General features: G+C 42.2%; 2 protein-coding genes across 3 annotated transcripts; one reads left to right on the forward strand and one right to left on the reverse strand.

Moving 5' to 3' along the window:
• Positions 1-3830: 3830 nt before the first annotated feature.
• exosc7 (exosome component 7) lies at positions 3831-7913 on the reverse strand. Of its 2 annotated transcripts, XM_071527512.1 has the most exons (8): positions 7792-7907; positions 7498-7599; positions 6811-6905; positions 6228-6393; positions 5640-5710; positions 5325-5448; positions 4574-4729; positions 3831-3973 (listed from the first exon to the last, which is right to left on the reverse strand). In XM_071527512.1, the coding sequence occupies exons 1-8, from the start codon at positions 7846-7848 to the stop codon at positions 3869-3871; spliced, it is 876 nt and encodes a 291-aa protein (XP_071383613.1). In that variant the 5' UTR covers positions 7849-7907; the 3' UTR covers positions 3831-3868. The 2 variants fall into 2 exon arrangements, with proteins under 2 accessions (XP_071383613.1, XP_071383614.1); XM_071527513.1 differs by lacking the exon at positions 6811-6905 and having other exon boundaries at positions 7792-7913.
• A 560-nt stretch (positions 7914-8473) lies between these two features.
• Positions 8474-20247, forward strand: LOC139650745 (palmitoyltransferase ZDHHC3-like). The gene is made up of 7 exons (XM_071527490.1): positions 8474-8876; positions 13162-13493; positions 14086-14210; positions 15773-15869; positions 16030-16111; positions 16671-16801; positions 17719-20247. The coding sequence occupies exons 2-7, from the start codon at positions 13191-13193 to the stop codon at positions 17875-17877; spliced, it is 897 nt and encodes a 298-aa protein (XP_071383591.1). The 5' UTR covers positions 8474-8876; positions 13162-13190; the 3' UTR covers positions 17878-20247.
• The last annotated feature ends 1073 nt before the right edge of the window (positions 20248-21320 follow it).

Here is a 21320-nt window from a genome sequence, read left to right on the forward strand (position 1 = left end):
ATAAGGCTGCCCCAACGTGGAAACTGGCAATTTATCTGTCCCTTCCCCCCCTCCCCTCTCTCTCTCTCTCTCTCTCTCTCTCTCTCTCTCTTTCTTTCTCACACCCTCCCTCTCATCTCCCACAACAGGGGAAACTGCTGCAGTCCAAAACTGCTATTTGCAGGAATAACAACTCAACCACAGGATGGTGTGTGTCTCATCTGGCTCCAGACGCTTCATGTGGAAGACCAGTGCTAACCAGAACCAGGCATGGAAAGCAGGTGGAGACTGGCAGACGGGGCGAGACAGCAGGAACCTCCGCTTAGAGTTTATGGCATAACCATTTATGTAACATTACGGTGTGTTTCATCAAAGTAGGTGAAAAAAGAAATAAACACTGACTCACCCCTAAAAGCCTAAATAACTCCATGGTTACAGGTTGTTTCTTGGCTTTAAATCTTGAAAAACATTTGATGCAATAACAGCTTTCTCTCCTAAAACTTGTCCAAAAAAAAGTTTTTGCAAGGCATACTCTATGGAGCTTGTTTTTTGGCTATATACTGGCAAGATTTAAAGAATATTGCCAGGTATTTTTTGGCAGTGATGGGCCACAGCAATGCAAATTAATCATAACATCTTAAACCTCTAACTCCAAACAGTTTGGACTACCTGTATACTTTGGTTTCCATCCTTCAGTTTGAAACAAACTAGGATGATGTGGTACTAACTTGACTCAAGCTCTACACAACAAAATACCTGACTTTGTTTTTTCTAGATTTGGTTTCATTTAATCAATGATTCTCTCAAGAAGTTTGTCCGAGTCGATATTTTTCATTTCAAAACCTGCAGTGAGAGGAGAGGCCGTAAATAGCAGTTTGTTTTGGACCTGCCTGCTGTCAGCCAGCGAACACACCCTGAGAGTCTGAGGGAGGAGTGGAACTGGTCCAGAGTCACATCTGGTGTTTCAGTGAGCCAGCTTCACACGATCCTGCGCCGACACGTGGCAAGGACAAAGGGACGCGCAGTGACCAGCCGCCACTCTGTGTCTTCTGTTGTGACTGTACAGCGGCAATATGAGATGTGTCTGCAAGACTCAGCTTCTCAGAGTAGAGAGTATTCTTTAGGTTTGTTGCTTTACTCAGATAGGAACTGAAGCTTGGTTAGTCAGGAGCAGAAGGCACCAGGATATTTCAATGGCTTTGTTGTTGATTGAAATTTTGTTATATGTAACAGTTATTTAGTTGAGTGAGTAATTTAGTTTTGTGGAACACACTGTTCAAAAACATAACTTAATGCAGTGATTCTCAACCTTTTTCATATCAAGGACCCCTAATTTAGTCCACATTTGGGCCACTGACCCCCATTTGATGACATCTTCTCTCTTGGACCTAAATCTGAGAATATTTTAATTGTTAGATATGATTTTGTCCAGACTTCCATGACTATCTGTATTGTAGGTAGAGAGATAACAGTGAAACTATGACCAAAACAATCATTCTTCTACATTCTCCAATTGTGTTAACTTCTTGTAAATTAAACAATGGTGAAGTTTAGCAATTCATCCGTTTGCTGGGGACCCCCTGGAACCCCCTCAAAGACCCCTGGTGGTCCCTGGACCCCACGTTGAGAACCACTGACTTAATGGACTGACTGGATATTTTCTTTTACTAAACCTAGTCCCATTGTAATAATATCCCCATTATAATACAAGGCCACAACATATTGGTGGCTTACATAGGAAGAATATACAATACAATACAATACTTTATTGTCCCTCAAAAGGAAATTTGTTTTCACAGCTTTGCAGGCCTCACATAAATACATAGATACATAAGTACATAAATACATAGATACATAAGTACATAAATACATATATACATATAACACACATAACATTCAGCGTGGCAGTTTGTTCAGTGCCTCGATAGCAGAGGGGACAAAGCTCTTCTTAAAACGGGCCCGTTTCCAGGTCAGAGACCTGTACCTGCGACCTGATGGGAGGAGTGAGAAGAGTGGATTGAGGGGGTGTGTGGGGTAATGCGCTATAGTGAGTGCTCTGTGTGTTAGGGCTCTGTTGTTGAGGTCTGAGAGGTTTTGGGTGGGGAGTCCAATGATTTTTGAGGCGTTATGTGTGATGCGGGTGAGTTTGTTCCTGTTTGTGGCAGTTAGCATGGTGAAGAAACAGGGTGAGCAGTAGAGTAAGATGGGCTGGATGATGCTTTTCAGTAGTGACAGAAGGTGAGGTGCGACAGAAAGTGCTCTTAGTTTTCGTATGGCAGAAAGTCTTTGCTAACGGCGTTTATGGAGTTTACCGTGTGTTGTACAAAACTGAGTTTATTGTCCAGAGTGAGTCCGCGATATTTGAAGGAGTTAACCAGTTCAACAGTTTCATTATTGATGCATGTGGGGATATGGACTGTATGGTGTGGACTGGGGTTTGTGATGACCATTTCTTTTTTCTTGGTAACATTTAGCTGAAGATAGTTCTCTGTGCACCATTGTGTGAAGTGGGATATGGATTGCTGGTAGGCTGTAACTGAGTCATTGTCATTGAGTAGTGCCAGTATGGCTGTGTCATCAGAGTATTTGAAATATGTGGTGATGGGTGAGGGGCTGGTGCAGTCGTTGGTGTAGAGTGTGTACAGGAAGGGGCTCAGCACACAGCCCTGTGGGGCTCCAGTGTTGGTGATGATGGTGGAAGATCTTACTGTACCCACTCTGACGGCTTGTGGTCTGTCGGTGAGGAAGCTGTGAACCCAGTGGATGAGGAGTGGAGAGACGTTGAGGTGGTGGAGTTTCCTGATCATCTGGTGGCGCTGGATGGTGTTGAAAGCAGAACTGAAGTTGATGAATAGGATCCGGATGAAGTTGTGTGGTGCTTCCAGGTGCTGGAGGAGGGAGTGAAGGAGGCATGCCACAGCATCCTCAATCCCTCTCTTGGTCCGGTAGGCAAACTGGTAGGGGTCCAGATGTGGTCTGACAGCTGGAAGGATGGAGCGGAGAACCAGTTTTTCCAGGTATTTCATTATTATTGAGGTGAGTGCAACGGGCCGAAAGTGATTGAGTTCTGAGGGGCGGGGTTTCTTGGGGACCGGTATGATGGTAGATGTTTTCCATAATGAAGGTACTGTGGCAGTCCTAAGTGATTCCCAGAAGAGGGAGTGGAGGACAGGAGAGAGCTCCATGGCACAGTCCCTTAGCACCCGTGCCTGGATGCCGTTGGGCCCTGCAGCTTTGCCCGGCTTACACCGACTCAGCTGGCGGCGTACATCCTCCACAGAGAAGGATGCCGGTGGTGTTGTCTCTGGCAGTGGTATTCCTCTTAAAAGTCCCTCACATTCCTGCGTCATATTTGTGGTGTCAAAACGTCCATATAATTTATTGAGGTCTTCAGCAAAGATGGTGGGGTGGGTTATTGTGGAAAGGGTGTTTTTTGGATCACCACCGCTGAGTGTTCTGACTTTTTGAAATGCTTGTTTAGTGTTCATGCTGCTAAATTCCTGCTCCAGTTTTTCCTTGTATTTCAATTTGGCCTTGATGATTTTGTTCTTAATTAATCTGCTTGTGGTTTTGAATATCTGTCCAGGATCTCTTTGCATCTTAGTTTAGACTCTCAGATGTGACCTGAAGCTCCTCGTTGTGCTTATGCTTAGTATCTTTAGTATCCTTTCTCATATTAGATTATTGATTATTACTTATTGAAACATGACGTCCTCTACACAGGTTAATTCGTTGTGATTAAAATGTAATGTATGTAATGTATTCATCATACCCCTAAGGTATATAAAATAAATGTATTTAAGTTTCAGTAAAGACAGAGACGAGCACACTATACAAATTAAAAAGCTTTATTAGAAAATTAGACATGTACATACACAGATAGTTGATCCTAACCAAGGAAGCCAACTTTCTGTCTCTTCTTTCCCAAACTCTCCTCCTGATGCAGCAGCTTCATCAGAGGGGCATGAAGGGCCTTCCCCACCCGTTTACCTGCCTGGGAGCAACACAACATATTAGCATTAGCATATATTAGCATTATTAGCAGTACCTTAGGTTCATCATGAAATTTCTCTAATATCTCTAGTTTTTAAAAGTTAGGATTTTGCCAAGTAAGACCTTAAGTTACCTAGGATGTTAGAAAAAGCACCATAATTTGATCCTTAATTTAAAAAAAAATCCCTGATTTTGGAACAAAACTCAGCAAAAAACACCATGTGCAGTGAGCTCCATAAGTATTTAATGGTTATCTCAGTGTTAGATATTATGGCCCCATATTTCCAAATGTGAATTGACACAATGACTATGAGTTTAGTGCACACTGTCTGCTTTAATTTGATATGTATACACTTAAATTTAGACAGTAAACAGTAAGCAAACCAGCACATTCAAACCGTCTGAAAAGATCTCAGAAAGCTTTTACATTCAGTATATTTCTGTAACAGCGGATTCATCCAACTGAGAGATTAAAAACCCGCCTTATTGGCTGAAGGTCAACTTTCACATCTTCATGTTATGCTAATGCCTCAGCTGGGAGGGGAGAGGAGGACAGATGGCAGAGGAGGAAGGCGAGAGAGCTGCGCACCCTCTGACTCACCTCTGTCATTTCAAAGATGCTCTCTGGGTCCAGGCTGCCTCCGCCCACCTTCCTCACGCAGGTCACCGTGCCCTTGTGTGTGACGGAGATGATGAGGCTCGCCACAGAGCAAGCCTTCTCCTGCAGCGTGGCGTCCACCACGTGCCTGTGGCCCACCTGGGGACAGACAGGCCAAGTCAGGAGGGATTAGCAGTGTGTACGTTTGGCCGTTTATTCAACAAGCCCACACACATAAATGAGTGCATAATGTGGATAAACAGAATGAAATAATATGATGTTGGTAGTACTTTGGGTTGTGTAGCTTCTTGCTGATGATAATACCCCAAAATCTGCGATTCCGGTAGAGGGAATTGGAGAATTGCGTTTTTTTCTCTCTCCATTCACTGCCATTGTTTGGCAAAACAGGTCTGAAAATCACACTTCTAGCACATACACAACGAACGCAAACAAAGCAGATTCTGACAATACATTAAAAAATGAGTCATTCTGCTGAATTATTTTTAAGTGAATCGCTTTCTTTATGTTATTAAACCTTTCACTTTGAACAAGTGCAACACCAAAATCCGGTCAGAGGAAACTTGAATGAAGAAACTAATACATTTACCAATAACTGTAAATAGGTGAAAAAAGGTGTGATTTTGGGGTTATATCATGGCCAGGAAGCTACACAACCCAAGGTGCTACAACATCACTTTAACTGCAGGTAATGATAGTTAGAAATAGTGATGTGAATGTCAGCATGCGGTCTTACCTTGCACAAGGTCACTATGCAGGGAACGTTTTCTACGTCGAGTCTCATGCAGTCATAAGGGTCGTCTGACAGCTCGATTTCCTTCCCTCCTTCGTCGTCCGCTGATATGAACACTTTGGGAATTCTGTTGTTAAGAGCACAGGGAAAAAAATCAGAGAACTGGCTATTAGCTTTCATTCCCCATGAAATCAATTCAATCTATATGAACAAAGAGTCTATTAAACTGAAAAGGTCTGACAGCGATAATTAACCGTGGGATTTGGGAATCCCTTCATAAAGACCCAAAGACCCAAACCAGTATGACATTTTACTTACTTAGTGTTGAAGAGAGCTGCCTTGATAGCTACTGAGATGGCATCATATAGGTTTCCATCACACTGCAGGAGCTGTGGAAACAAAAACAGAGTGGGATTTTGCCTCAGTGACGACCATGAAACATGAGTACACCAGACCTTCAACAGCGCTTTTCCAATTCACTCCTCCATTGAACCAGAGAAATACTTTGTCTAGGAGAAACGTACCACATCTACATAGTTTAGCAAAGAGATAATCTTTGCAGCCTGACTGGCAGTAACTGAATCCAGTGGTTCTTCACTTTTTTGATGCTCTAAACAATCCACATATCAGCAAATAACCTGTCTGTACATTTTTTACAAAGCCTAAAGTAGGAATAGAAGTTTAAAGAACTGCAGGACACACACGCATAACATTTTTAAAAAGCAACACAGTAAGTGAGATGCTAATCTGATTTCATTGAGTTGCAACGATAATTTGTACTATATATATATATATAACTCTGACATTGACTTTCTTCAATTTGAGCAAATTGTTAAACCACATCTGAGCTTTGTCCTGCAGCTAGTGGAGAACAGATTTATTTAATTTTTAACAATGATCGCTCACCAGCACATCCACATAGAGCGCCCAGCAGTGTTCCCCAGCACTGATACACAGACTCTTCAAGTCCACACTGCGTTTGTTGTTGAAGACTTTGTAGAGAGTGTTGCTCAGCTCTGTGCCTAGCTCCTCGCCTCCTCGACCCTCAAACTCTGGGGTTGCATTGGCCGAACTAGTGAAGGAAGGAAAAAAACAAGGAAAATGTAGCGTAACACAAGATGTGAGGTAACAAGATATCTATCTATCTACCTATCTGTCGATCTAGAAAAACAAGAGTGGGCAGTTTACTCACCTTCAGTATTTTTATTATTTATTAAGTCTGTGGGAAAGTAGTGAGGGAGAAACAGTAGGTATCTCCAGGCATGTTCATCGGATATTTAAGGATAGACTTGAAAGACAGAGTACTGTTTTCTAATGTTTTCTATGGTGTCCATGAACATTATCTTTTGGGAACGCATCTCATGGGGAACAAGTGATGCAACACTACCTCCTGGTGGTAGTCAGGGTTTCCATCAAAACACTAACATAAAACTGGTTACCCATTGCTAACCTTACTTTACTAATGGCAGTAGCACCATACTGTACCTACCAATCAACAAAGAACTCCAAATATCCTTCATCTGGTACCATAGGCCGTGGTTTCCCAATCTCAGCCTTAATTCCAACTAGAATTGCGGTGTGGCCCTGGAGGGTACAAAACACAAAGCATTAGACAATCATTCAAGTCATCCTAAGGTATAATATAAGAATAAGACAGGAAGGAATAGCTAATAAAAAGTAAATAGTAAGGTTCCCTCTGATACATTATTAACAGATGGGTGTACATTATTCAGCATCTATGTTACATGATGTTCAGTTAGAAAGTGTTAGTAGGATGATTAGTGACAGAGAGTGAACAGATTAACGTCAGGAGCGTCTTGTCTATGTGTTGTTAGTCCAGGTTCAAACTGCAGGGAGCCAACAGTTAACATGTATCTGTTGAAGATAATAGAGGTGCTGTATTGTTATGCCTTAAAGAGGTGAAATTCGTGTTATTTCCATTTAAAACCATGGTTAAAAGCTATTGTTTTGTTTCCTTATTATTATGTTATTGACTTTGATTGTTTTTAACCTGATTCACACTTAACACTGGACTTGTATTTGGAAGAATAAACCATCCTGACCGTGTGCTTTGCCACATTTTCCACATGCTTTCCCCACAGTCTATGGGTTTAAATCCAGTGTTAAAGGTTTTACACACTGCCTTCACCTAAGACATTAGGTGTGACAAATTTACCAGTGTGACTTTGGCTGAGCCGTCTGTGTTGGAAACCACGTCAGTCTCGATCTCCATGTGTCTGTAGTCCTCACAGCTTCTTCCATCCACCCGCAAGTCATCCTGATGACAAGCATGAAAATGACAACAGAAAAACAACAGAAGAAGCATCCATCAGTTAGGAAGTAGTACTAGCTAGCTAACGTCAGCGAACTTTCTGACATTAAAGACCTCGCTGCCTTGAGATTTATCGAAATATTTAATCTAGAAGAGTCGAAGGCTGAACTATCGCGCCTATTTGAGAATTAAACTTACCCGTATACCGTGTAAGATGTACACTTTCTCAGCCTCGCTAACTTGTACCGTTGCCATAATGTAAAAACACTGGTAGTGGTAGCATGTGTGTCGCGCATACACTACGTCATCAATAGGTGACAAAATCGCAGACTGGGGGTGCGCAGGCTTTGCACACCCGGATGGCCCGGTTAGGAGTTTCCAAATGATCTTTCAGCAAATGAAAGGGACCCCGCCCATTGATGTGGAATAGCCATAGTACAGCCAGTACCAATGCACAGAAAATGATTAATAATGAATGAGCCATACAAAAAAATACACTTTCATTTTTCAAACAACTTTGAAATACAGTTTTAAAATAACTTTCTTTCTGTGCGTGATATATTTTCATGTGATATTGCTTGCTGCCATAAAGGATATAAGTCGTTCTGAGGCGTATATTTCACTCGCCATTCAAACTCTATTTATTTAAAGAGAGAGCAAAGGCTCGACAGGTTTCCATTTGAATGACACTTGCATTGTACACTAAAGAGAGAAAAAAAGGGGGAGATCCGTTTGCTCTGTTCGATGTTTACAATGCAGCAGGATTCCCATCCCCATCACAGACCCTGGGTCAGAATATCTTCACATATGCACACCTCGTTGCCAGGAGACGGTTACTAACTGATTCCAGATCTGCCGCTCCGCTGCTCCGCGCGGTGCGGAGTCCTGCGCATGGGAGGCAGGCAGGAGAGAGTGGAGGAGACTTCCTGGTTGGCTCTGCGTTTGTTGTCCTGCCCGCAGAGCTTTCTGGATTGCCAACGAAAGAAACAATAAAGTAGTTGGGTAACGGCGTATATTGGGACTCTAACCCCGCTGTAATTTACATACGAATACGCGAAACCCGCCCGTCGAAACCGAGGAAAGGCGACAGTGAGCTGGGGGTCGAGCCGTTGAGCCGTTGGAAGCTGCCCGCAGAACAGCGAGGTTAGCCGGGATTGAGCTACACGGGCGGAGCGGCGGAGGTGCCACTCACTGTCAGTTTTTGTGCGTTTTAACTTAACCGAGCTTCATAACTACGCGAGGACTTCTTACAAACTTTCGTCGACAAGCCAGGAGGGTGCGAGGTATGGTGTCTAAATGACGTGACTTGTTGCTTTTTACATTTTTTTAAACGTGACATTTCCCGTATGCCTTTATCAGCTGCCAACCCCATGAAGCCCGAGGAGAAGGCGTAGTGTCCAGCTTCACACCACACCGTGAGGGCTGCTAGAGACACTTCCTGCTCGGGTTTATGAGATTTCTGTAGTACCACCTGACAGATTAAGATCACTGTGTCTCTATAATTTGATAATAATGTGATACTCTATTGAATACCAAAGGAAAATTCTCTTTTTGCTTGCTTGTCTCCAGGGAGGTCAAAGGTCAGGGTCTGCTACAGAGCAGCACCTCTGGAGCTGGGCAGGGATTCAGGGTCTTGCTCAAGGACACTTCAGCAGGGCAGATGTGTTTGAAATCGTCTTAATATAACAGTCGCTATACATCTTAATCCATTACTGAATCAAAGCTACCCTATAAACCCAAAGACAAGGATAGCAAGACCCTAAAGGTTGCTAGATTCACTTCCTGGTTGATTTTACAATATTGTATTACTACTTGCTGGTAAATTATGATCATTATATCTTCATCAGTTCCGTCATTTAAAACCTGTGCTAGTTTGTAACTGAAACACTTCCTTTTGCTGTGATTTAGCAACAGGGCTGAACGGTTAAAAGTTGCAACATGTTACCTTATAGTCCAAGGACTGTCGTTTTGTCAGGAATGCCGAGTGAGGTTAGCTATAAACTGAAATCACATCAGTGTGTTAATTAACTGTTTATCTCACTAGGGGGTCAAATCCAGTCATCTCTAAATTTCTCCATGCCTCCCATCCTGCCTGCCCACAGTAGTTGCCACCATCACTCAATCCTATTAATCACTCTTCCAGGCATTCTAGCAGCAGGGCATCAAACATATCCATAAATCATTAATTGAATATCTGCTGCACACAAGTTTTGAGTTAGCTCGCTGCTGTAACTCTGGCACATTCACATATCTGGTCTTACAGCGCTGCAGAGACTTCATGATGCTAGAAATAATAGAGCTGCAACGGTTAATCGATGAATCGATTAGTTGTCAGCTATTAAATTAATCGCCAACTATTTTGATAATCGATTAATCGGTTTGAGTAATTTTTTAAGAAAAACAAGTCAAAATTCTCTGATTCCAGCTTCTTAAATGTGAATATTTTCTGGTTTCTTTACTCCTCTATGACAGTAAACTGAATATCTTTGGGTTGTGGACAAAACAAGACATTTGAGGACGTCATCTTGGGCTTTGGGAAACACTGACATTTTATAGACCAAACAACTAATCAATTAATCGAGAAAATAATTGACAGATTAATCGACAATGAAAATAATCGTTAGTTGCAGCCCTAAGAAATAATGTTGCAGCTATCGACTGTTGTCTCGTTTCTTTAGGTTTACAAGAGGAAAGGGGGGCTGTTCTGTAAAGTGTTTCTGTTACGCAGTACTGAACTCAGTCAGATGCATTCATTGTATAGCTTAGTGGCCATTCACTGGGGGCAGTCTATAGACCCATTCACCAGTCTACTACAAAAGGCCATTGATTTAATTGACTGTTGTTAATGAACTCTGGTTTTGCAGGCAGTTCCATTCCAGTCCTTTTGGCACTTTATCGCAGCAGGTTCTTATCTTGTCAGATCATACACATTTTCAGTGAACATCTCATTTCGGGCCATTTTAGCCTATTTGTCTCTCATGAAATGAATGGTAACTGCCATTCACATGATCACGACACCTTTATCGAGTGCCCTATATTCCTGGCATCCCCCTCACTGAAGCACGTTTGACCTGAAACCTCCAGCTGAATCAGATGTATAATGGACTGTATAAATTGTCATAATAATGTCTATGTTAGGCCTGTTCTCTATGTTGGGTTTAGCTAATAAGTAGCCTTTTGTGTTTGTAGCTTGTCTGATAGACAAAACGTGATTCACAGACATATTTCCCACTCTCTGCACAAAGTCAGATTGTTATATTCTCTGTTCCAGTGCTAAACGCAGACAAGCAAACAGTCAAATCTTTCCTATGTCTGATAAGATTTAGTGAGGCAGGTTATCTCTGTTGGAATGAAAGGAATCTCAGTGTTTCCTCTGTATTCATTTGGCAGCGGTGCGCCACCACAGCAAGGAGATTACCCACCACTGCTAGAGAAATAGTGAAACTACAATTAGGAATTGTAAATTCATTTTACTATCATCTAAAGCTAAAATAGTCCAAATGTTTTTGAAGTAATGATTTAATTATGTTTTAAAAAACATTTTTAGCACTCAAGCCTCAACTTGAAACTTAACTTAGACCCAAACAGTGACAGATATGGGACAAAACTAGAATTATCCCCTTAAGCACAACAGCTGCTTAAAACTACAGAGGAAACACTGAATCTACATCGGTTATTTACTTTTACTCACTGCCACAGCTTATGTATGGCTTGTGATGGCTGCGATGGTTGGGTCTGTTTTTAGTGTTTGGGCACCTTGTTGAGTGAAATTAGCTGGATCAGCTGTAAGTGTTGTAAGCCCATTAAGAGCAGGGTGTATCTGTCGGGGCAGATGGTTAATCCCTGGCCTCTGGTGAAAGTGATAGCTGCGGACCGACACACTGGACCTCCGACATGACCTCCCACTCAGCTTCAAAGAAGGAAGGATGTAGCTTGACTTGATGTGTCGTGACAGGCAGCGTAGAAAGGGTCAAGATACACAGCAGGATTGGGGTTTGTCATTTTATTCAGTGAATTTTCATCAAGATTAAAAAAAATAAACATTGAAATTAGATAAGAAGCAACAGAACGCGATTCTCCAGTTCTAGAAGCAGGAATCCTATGCAAAATGTGATGTTTATGAATCCTTTTATTTATACATATATGTTTCAGTGAGATCTGTATAGCTTTTTCAAGACAGCCTACTCTAAATATACGGTATAATTAATGCACATTGCACAGCCCACGCACGCTACACATAGAAAATCACACCAAACAAGCACAAACAAGCGTTTAGGGTATATATCTCTCTCAGCTGGTTGAATTTAAAGAGATTGACCCAGACCCTCTTATGCAAGGATTCATCCACAGGCTGGGATAAAGTGAACGTGTGATGAAAGAGGGTGTTCTGGTTTGGTGGTGGTGCAATGTGGGCGTGAGGAGGAAGTGTTGAACAGGTTGATTTTTTTTTTACAGTAGATCAGGGATCGGAGTCAGAGGCCAGGCAGGCACCGAGCTGGGAGGAGGGCCAGGGAATTGGATGCATAGACGGAGGGGGAAAAGGGTCTGTGAGTGATCTGGATTTAGGCTGTAATGGATCATTATATATTCTAGTTTGATCCAGAGATGGCTTCGATTAATCTCCTCCCAAACATGCTGTGGGAATGCTGCTGTATCTTTTTGCTGTAAAAATCTTTTGATTAAATTCCTATCCTTGGGGATGAATGCTGAACTGCCAAGATCATTGGCCAAATCCTAATTAGCAGACATACAAGTGAGATTAGGCTATCGCGCAGATGATGTTGACGGATAGATTAAATTCTCAGGAATGACTAGGCAATTTGACTGCACTAACTACAAGCTTGGGTTTTAGAGGGGAGAAGGGGCCGCTGTGGTCCAGACGCCCTCAGGGGACGAGCTGTTTTATTATAGTTTATCGGCATAATAGCGAGGCCTATTTTTGGTTTTCTGACATTTCGGCCCTTTTGAAGCCATGTCAGCATTGTCCACACACTCAAACCTGTTTAAAGGTTATTCCTCATTCGCATGCCTAGTCTCCAGAGAGAGCAGAGCAGAGCACAGACTAAGACCCAGTGCAGTCCAGGAGAACTATGTAGGCTGTTTCACTTTGAACAACAGAATAGCTGAATTTTAGTTTCTCAATCCACCGACAACCTCCTCCTCTTTTCTCACTGTGAGAGGAATCTGGATGGTTTGTTTGCCCTCTCAGGATAAGACTAGTCAATGTTTACGCCTCTTTCACTTCCTGCTTCTTCCCGAGTATTGTCAGGCAGCTCATTTGCTGATTCACTGTGTCCCTTATTTCCTGCTCTCTATATTACATGAGAGTGTAGCCTACTTATTAGTCTGTTTACACAAACTTAATTGTTGTGGGACAGCACTCCTACACAGTTGTGTCCCAGTACTGCTGACAGCACAGAGCGGGGCGCAGCGGTACCTCCCCTCATTGACACATCCGTACCCAATCCAAATCTCTCGCCTAATTCCCTGATTCCTCTTTCTTGCTCTTTATCTTTCCCTCCCTCTGCTGTCTCTTCTTCTCTCTCTGTCTCTCCTCGCTCCTCCCAGCATGCGGCTAGAGCCACGGATGTTGTAGGATGAAGAGCCCGGCGCACCGCACCAGGGACATAGAGCGGCAAGCCGGCTACCTGAAGCCCGAGCACTGCGCCCCTCCCCCGCCCCGCACCGGCTCCGACACCATGTGGTTCATCCGCGACGGCTGCGGCATCGTGTGCGGCGTCATCACCTGGTTCCTGGTCTTCTACGCCGAGTTCGTGGTGTTGTTCGTCATGCTGCTGCCCGCCAAGAACGTGGCCTACAGCCTCATCAACGGGGCGCTCTTCAACGGCCTGGCCTTCCTCGCCCTCGCCTCTCACGCCAAGGCCATGTGCACAGACCCGGTCAGTCAGTCAGTCTAGTTACTCTGCCTCTCGGTTAGGTGATCAGTCTTACAGTTTCTGTGGAAAGCCACATCCTCACAGTGTTTCAAAAGACTCTCCCTTTCATTGTTTCAAAGGATAGAACGAACACATTTACTATATAGGCTGTAACACACTTCTTATAAACTGTCCCCCAATAATATAACATGTCACAACTAAGAGAACCTTTATTTTTGAGATGAGTTTTTCTTTCTTGTGTCAGGGTAGGTAGGGATTTTGTTTATGGGACCCAGTTTTGCTCTTGGGCCCATTCAAGGATCAGTTCCAGTAGGTGTTGCAGTTAAAAATGGCTCTTTTTGGATATTTATATCATAATATATGGACAGTTATGCTGTATTTGTATGCTATTGTTCTTTTTTTTCTGGTTGGCAGGCTGAGCAATAAGGCCAGATGATAAAGTTTTTGTTGTGCTTACATTTTTCTAGCTGTGGGGGTGAATTTCCATCTGCAGCTAAATGAATGTAAAGCAAACACCGTTAGACATCTGCAGTAATCTAAAAAATGATCGAAAGCCTCCTCACCACTTTTTCATGTTTTCTCACCTCTCTCCCAGGGCGCCGTGCCTAAAGGGAACGCCACCAAGGAATTCATCGAAAGCCTCCAGCTGAAACCGGGCCAGGTTGTCTACAAGTGTCCCAAGTGCTGCAGCATCAAGCCTGACAGAGCCCACCACTGCAGGTACATCGCTGTGTGTGTGTGTGTGTGTGTGTGTAGATCGTGGGAAAATGTTACAAGGGGATTACCGAAACTGATCTTTGCAACCACTGCAACATGCAAGCTGTGGGACCGGGCTGGGTGGAGCGTTGTGCTGCAGTCTGCACCTTACAGAGGAAGTCCTAAGACGACTGTCCCACTGGGAAACCCCCCCTCCTCCCCTGTGTTTGTTCCTGCTCCTATTCTCCTGCCTATGTGTGTGTGTTTGTCTTTTTTTTTTTTTTTTATGGGAGCTGCGAAGCATTTCCCTCTAGACTTCGCAGCTTGATAATAAGGAGTTCCCTCTGTGGCTGCTCAGCGGGTTCCCTGGGATCTCGAGGCATGAAAAGTGCAAAAACACTGCGGAGTAATTGAATTGTAAAAGTCAGTGAGTCATTGTGTCTCAAAGGGAAAAAATGGGGTGTCAGTTTGAATGAAATAGATGATCTTTTTAGTGGATATTATAGCATTGTATGAGTCATCCTTGTGGGTGGTTTGAGATGATTCACTGTGAAATAACACACTGACCTCAAACTACACATAAGAATGATATGTAATATAAAGGCCTGCAACTTTATTTTGTATTTGTTTCAAATATATGTGCGTGTGTGGGGTCTATTTAGTTGTTTAAGCCAAAAACAATTGATACTGTAACTGTTCCATAACAGAGCAGAGACAATTGATTTTCTTAGTTAACAACCTGAACCAAGTTACTGTGGTGTCTTGGTTATAATAAAGATTAAGGTTATATAGTTTATTTTTATTACTGTTTACTATATACTATATCCTCTTACTATATACTATTTTTTGCATTAACAACCCTTTATTGTTATTTCGGTTTTTGCATTTATGAAAGGTATTCAAAACCTTTAATTGAGATTTGACTAACAAATTAATTATTTGTCAAATCCTTGTAAACTTGTATATTATGTATAACTATTGTGATAGATTCTCATCACACTAAACCCAGGATCCCTTTCCCCCAAGTTCAGACTATGGAGATTATTATAAATAGTATATTATAAATATATGTAAGAATAATAATATACTGGAATACCATACCTGCTTTATTTTTACCTGAGAGAGCATGTAAGCGAAGCACGTTGGAGATGATAGATTATCAGCTGTCGAGGCTTACTTGAGTTGTCAGCCAGCTACGGTTCTCTCAATAAATTATACCCCACCCCACCCCACCCCATACATACATACATACACACACACACACACACACACACACACACACACACATCAGCCACTGTGATTGAGAGCGCAGTCAAGCTTAGCAGGCTGTTCCACTTCCTCACGTCTATCAGTGCCAGCATTGAATTACCCTGCTAAAGGTGGATGGACTGACAGAGTTTATGTGTGTGTTGTGATTTACTGTTATTAATTAAATATATATTCTGCTTGGTCTTTTTCCTGCCCAGCAACTTGAGTAGGTCACAGTTTGCCCATAATATTTAGCTCGACTGGCTTTTCTGCTTTCATCTTATCTCTTCATGCTTTATTATTTGTGTGTGTGTGTGTGTGTGTGTGTGTATCCACAGTGTGTGTAAACGCTGCATCAAAAAGATGGACCACCACTGTCCCTGGGTCAACAACTGTGTCGGAGAGAACAACCAGAAATACTTTGTGCTCTTCACAGTGAGTCTTAAACCCCTTTTTGAATTTTGTCAAAATACATTCATCATTTATTGGATTAAGAGCCCCTGTATGGTTTTTGAATTCCATTATAACATTGTGATATTATGTGTTTATTTCAGAATATAATCTATGTTAATATCAAATCAATGTTTCTTTTCAGATGTACATTGCACTAATATCCTTACATTCGCTAGTCCTGGTGGCCTTCCATTTCGTTTTCTGCTTTGAAGAAGACTGGACGAGTAAGTATCATACTGTACCGTACAAGCCTGTTTTCTACAGGCCACAGTGGCCTGTAGGGACATTAAATGAAATTAAATGAAATTCACGAGGGACATTACTGTTTTACCAGCCAACTAGATTTTCAGAATATGGTTAGTTTTCTCCCAAAGTGGCTGGTAGAGATGCCAATCTTCCCAGCCCTAGACAAAATTTGCCAGCATATGTTTTTCGTTAGCGCTCCAGCCTGTTTACTCGCATTACTGTTTTCTTCTATTTCTCTCTCTTATTTGAACTGATGGGAAAGTCAGTGTGTACATGCAGGGCATCAGTAAGGTGCTCCACTTCATCTTGTAACCATAAACAAAGGTTTTTTTTATTGCTTTTTTTTTTATTTTTCTTAATGTGTTATTGTTTTATTAACTTGTGAAGCACTTTGTTATGCTCACTCTTGAAAGGTGCTATATAAACTTTACTTATTTACTTAGAAAGTTAACCAACCTGTTCCTCTCTTTTTTGACACGGATAACCTCTCTCACTCCTCCCCCCCCTCTCTCCTCCTCTCTCCTCCTCCCTCCCCAGAGTGCAGTAACTTCTCTCCTCCAGCCACCGTCATCCTCCTTATCCTCCTGTGCTTTGAGGGCCTCCTCTTTCTGATCTTCACGGCGGTTATGTTTGGGACTCAGGTCCACTCCATCTGTACTGATGAGACGGTAAGTGGAAACACTAGTGACACTCATAACTGTGTGAAAAGTGGTCTGTAGATATTCAGTGTCTGGGCGAGGGTCTTAGAGTTGGGGCTAATGTTGTGGAGATGCAGCCAATAGGCAAGCAACACTTTTTTCATAATCTACTATTTGTCACCTGATAGTTGAGTATCAACAGACTATCCAAATATTATTACCAGAATTAAATTACCAGAAATGTTCTCACTTAAATATGTGGTGTGCAATGCTGTACCTAGATCCACAAATTTACACAACAGTAACAATTGAAGATATTTTCTCCAAAAAGCTGTAATACTTCAGTTTGGTTGGACTCTTAAGAGATGGGTTAAGAAGGTACCGACAATATTGTACACTTTAAGCAATAAGTCACAAGGTGCTGCACTTCACAGTGATTTTAGAATAGCTTAGAGGTGTTGTTGCATGATGGAAGACAAACTGTTCACTAAATCAGTATACAGGTATGGATAGGAACAGGTGATTGACTTACCTGTGGCTTCCAGGGTGTTTGAGAATAGCGTATCAAACCACCTACAGGGATGACTCATCCAGTGCTATAATATTCACTAAAATGATCATCTATTTCAATCAATTTCAGTCTTATAGAGTGCTGCAGTTCTCTACCTTATTAGTACATCTCATGTTTGCTGCTCTGAGACTGTCAGAAATAGCCGAGGCAGTGAGTCACTTAGGCCTCTAAGAGCAATTCAAAAGAATGCAAAACATGCTTAATTTTTAATCCCTTCAAGGGGTTATTTTCTGTTGCAGCATTAATATTTCAGTTGACAGCCACAGGTATGCTTTGACTGGGTATTTTACAGCAGCTTTGAATGTGACTCAGGCAGTCAGACCTGGAGATTAGAGCCATCTGTTTCATAATCGCTCCTCTCATCTTATATACACAGGGTATCGAGCAGCTGAAAAAGGAGGAGAGAAGATGGGCCAAAAAGTCCAAATGGATGAACATGAAGGTGGTGTTCGGCCATCCGTTCTCCATAGCCTGGCTGAGCCCCTTCGCGACGCCCGACCACGGCAAGGCGGACGTTTACCAGTACATCGTCTGAAACCGGGAAGCCGAGCTGGAGCTCAGCGCGCTCACACACAGCCAGCCGGCCCTGCTGCTCCGGGGCGAGGACTGACGATGAGTACAACTGATCAATCACGGTCCTCCCTCCCTCACGGCTGGACTTCACTGAGCATGAACTCCTCTTAACCACTTCTACTTGTTTCTTTCTCTCATTTACGGATCATTTATATTTCAGGGTGTTCTATTGTGAGCTGTTGTCTTGTTAAATCATACTTCTTTGTTTTTTTTTTTTTTTTTTTTTTAAATCTGTCACTTTCTTTTTGTTTTATCCGTTTCTTTCTTGGTGCTGACTGATATTTGTAAGGTATAGCTGTTTTGCTTCCACTGAAAACCATGCTCCGCAAAATATTCAAACAAAAGAGACGTCTCAAACTCACCGGTGGACTTTGTCGACATGAAGCACTTAATGAGGATTGGCGAAACAAGACCAGAGACTGAATTCTGCTTTCTCCAAATAGAGAAGACTTCCCACAGTACGTCTGATCATTTCCTGCTTCCGAAACCAAGCAATGTGAACACCGGGTGAAATCCAGAATGTTCTTGCTCAAAGCAAAGCAGTCCAGGTGCCGAGACGGTCGACCTGGTTTTGTCTTCCTGTAAACATTGCTGTGATCCCGTCACTTCTTCATTTGCTGTTTTTCTATCATTGCGATAGTCTTATGCTGAATGCTGCAGATGACTTGCCTTAGTACAGTGCATTAGTGGCGTTTGCTATTTGTTTTACTTGTATTCTGCCTTAATGTGACGGTCTGGGCGAGATAGGAATCAGACCTTGGTTAAATACTATTTGAAATACTTTTTATAGTTTGTTTCAGCCTGTTCAGATGCCAGATGGGTGGCTTTGTTCAGATAATCAAAGGAACATATTTTGAGAGTAAAGTCTACCTTTCTGTGATTGACATTTATTTTCCTTCTGCAGTAAACCCCACCCATCTGGTACTCAAAGAAATTTAGAACAAACGCCACAAATTACATGTAACTACTATTTGACCCAGGTCTAATAGTGGTTTCTCTGTCCTCTGATAGAGAATAGCCAAGTGTCTGGTCAGGCCAGAGCAGGTTCACTACAAAGGACAAGGCTATAGGACACAGAGAACAGGAATAGTCTCACTGTTGGAACGGCCAGTCCCAACGCTGCAGGCGTCTAGGCCACTGGAGGACGATTGCTCGAGTCAGCCTTTGTCCAACAGAGCAGCAAGATGTTTAACTGGATACCTGACAGGACGGGGAATTACCACCAGTCACCAAATGCTGGTTAATTTTGTTTGTGGCTGGGAAGATTTGACACTTTGGCAGGTGAACAGACAGTCTCGTTTCTATTCTAAGAAGCAGTTTGGCTTGTGAAATGGTGAATGTGGCAGCTCAGTTTTTGGAATCCACCTGCCACTTTGGCCAATGGACGAGGAAATCGTGTGTCCCGCCTGCTGATTGCTGGAACATTTGAGAGCTGTGTGTGTAGGAAAGTGCCCATGAAGATAGCTGACCTCTTCGTTTGGTAACCATTCCCATTACAGTCCACCAGCCAGGGAATAAAGCAATACACATTGCTCTCTGCATGCACTGACCCTAAGTGTTATTGTCCCATGCTAAATTGATGAAATTTGCCCGTGGATAATCCAGTTTGTTACAGACTGTGATTATGAGTCTGACACAGAAAAAGGACATAACGTTGATAACATTTAGGCCAGTGGAAAATGTGCACTGAGGCCTGAAGACCACGCCAGAAGTGTGTGTTGTAATTGTCACTGCTGTGGACAGTGTTAGGCCACCCAGCATGAGGAGAAAGCACAGAACGGCTTTTCTGTGTGTCAAAGCCTGCGACTGTCGATTTTACCTTCGGTGAGGAGTAATTTGATGCAGGTAGTAAATAGGCCACATCAAAACATTTAATCCTAAAAATGCCTTTGCCTAATTGCGTTCAAAAGCCTTACTACAGACAGAACATGTTTTGATGATGACGAAGGACTTATTTAAACATACATGTTGCCAAATTTTGTGCTTTATGAAGGGAGGCATCTGTGAAATAACCTCTATGCATGTCTGGAGTGGTGCAGCCAAGAGAGGAGTGCATTGGTAAGAATCAGTGGGGACATTTTCTTAGGCTTCTAAAATCACTGGTGTTTTTAATAAAAGAAAAACTGACTATTACCATCGTATGGAAATGCAAAGTTGCTATCCAATTTACACGTACACCAGCTTGTTTTTTTTTTCTTGAATTGTTCATTCAGTACTATGTGTGGTCAGGTATGAATGCCATTTATAGTGCTTGGACCACATAATGTTGATTTTGTGATGATTATTGTGGTATATGTTTAAAGGGGAATGAAATAAAATAGTATGGATGTCATGCTGCTTTGGGTAAGTCTTATGGGTATTTTATTCCATATTATCAATCCTGACAAACGTTGACAAACAGTTACAGTAGTTAGGGTATCTAATAACATGAACATATTCAGTCATCATTGCAGAAGCATGTTCTTATCTGTCATGTGATTGGAGAGCAATGCTTGGGACAGGGCTTGAATCTGACTCATGTCTTCTCGCCAGAGACATTTAAAAGAGACGGACCGGCCTAATGGAGCATAAGGCTTACTGTAAGTAGATGGAGACCCGCTCAAGGCTAACATTACATCCAGCCTCATTAGTTACAGTAAGCGCTCTCTTCATTAGACACTCAGCCACTGCTGTGTTTGCATGCAAAGACAGGATATTAAGCTGGTTGGCTATAAAGTCCCAGTTTGCTGTAGAAGATAAGGGACTGGTTGTTTTTTTATGCATCACATGTTCTTTACCCATTCAAATACAGACAGTAAAATCACATTCAATCCACTCTTTTTCAAATGATCTGCAAGCACAGTATCCTCAGGAAGCTATTCTGTTTGAAGTAGGAAGCTGTTAGGAAGTTATATGTCTTGCCAGTCAACATGTAATCAATATTTGAGTGATGAAGACGAGAGAATAATGTCTTTTGTCAGATGAGATGTTTATTTAATCGTTATTTAACAGTGTTTCATCTCTCACCAGAGATGACAGTTTACACACCCTTAAAACGTTTCCTATAAATAGAAGATATTTACACTTTTACAAATGTTTGTTTCACACCATTTGTTAAGTCACACTGTCAGTCTCAGTCTGTGAGGGCAATGACACTGCCACTGGCTAGAGTTAAAGGTTGAACTAATGTTAAATTTGTCAGTGCAGTTGCCTCCAAATGTAAGTGATGATGATTCATCTGCACATAATTTAGGTGCAGAAATACAACTAATGCAAAATCATTGTCTCCCATCCATTATTCTGAAGCTCCCCTCATTAAATATTATAACTCTATGATAATTCAGACTGAACGAAGAAAGATTGCTCTTGTCGAAGAAGCTCTGGAGCATATCTTGAGTTGAATCAACATTATCTTTAATTAAACGA

Source organism: Centroberyx affinis, unplaced genomic scaffold (assembly GCF_046629955.1).
Source record: "Centroberyx affinis isolate AG114_WGS23_722 - 3 ecotype Tasmania unplaced genomic scaffold, CSIRO-AGI_Caff_v1 ptg001542l_1, whole genome shotgun sequence".
NCBI lineage: Eukaryota > Metazoa > Chordata > Actinopteri > Beryciformes > Berycidae > Centroberyx > Centroberyx affinis.

Coding starts and splice junctions, on each gene's coding strand:
- LOC139650745 (XM_071527490.1), top strand. CDS start 13,191: ATGAAGAGCCCGGCGCACCGCACCAGGGACATAGAGCGGCAAGCCGGC. Junction 13,494..14,085: donor AGGCCATGTGCACAGACCCG/GTCAGTCAGTCA, acceptor CCTCTCTCCCAG/GGCGCCGTGCCTAAAGGGAA. Junction 16,802..17,718: donor CCATCTGTACTGATGAGACG/GTAAGTGGAAAC, acceptor TTATATACACAG/GGTATCGAGCAGCTGAAAAA.
- exosc7 (XM_071527512.1), bottom strand. CDS start 7,848: ATGGCAACGGTACAAGTTAGCGAGGCTGAGAAAGTGTACATCTTACAC. Junction 6,906..7,497: donor GCTCAGCCAAAGTCACACTG/GTAAATTTGTCA, acceptor TGTACCCTCCAG/GGCCACACCGCAATTCTAGT. Junction 3,974..4,573: donor GCATCTTTGAAATGACAGAG/GTGAGTCAGAGG, acceptor TGTTGCTCCCAG/GCAGGTAAACGGGTGGGGAA.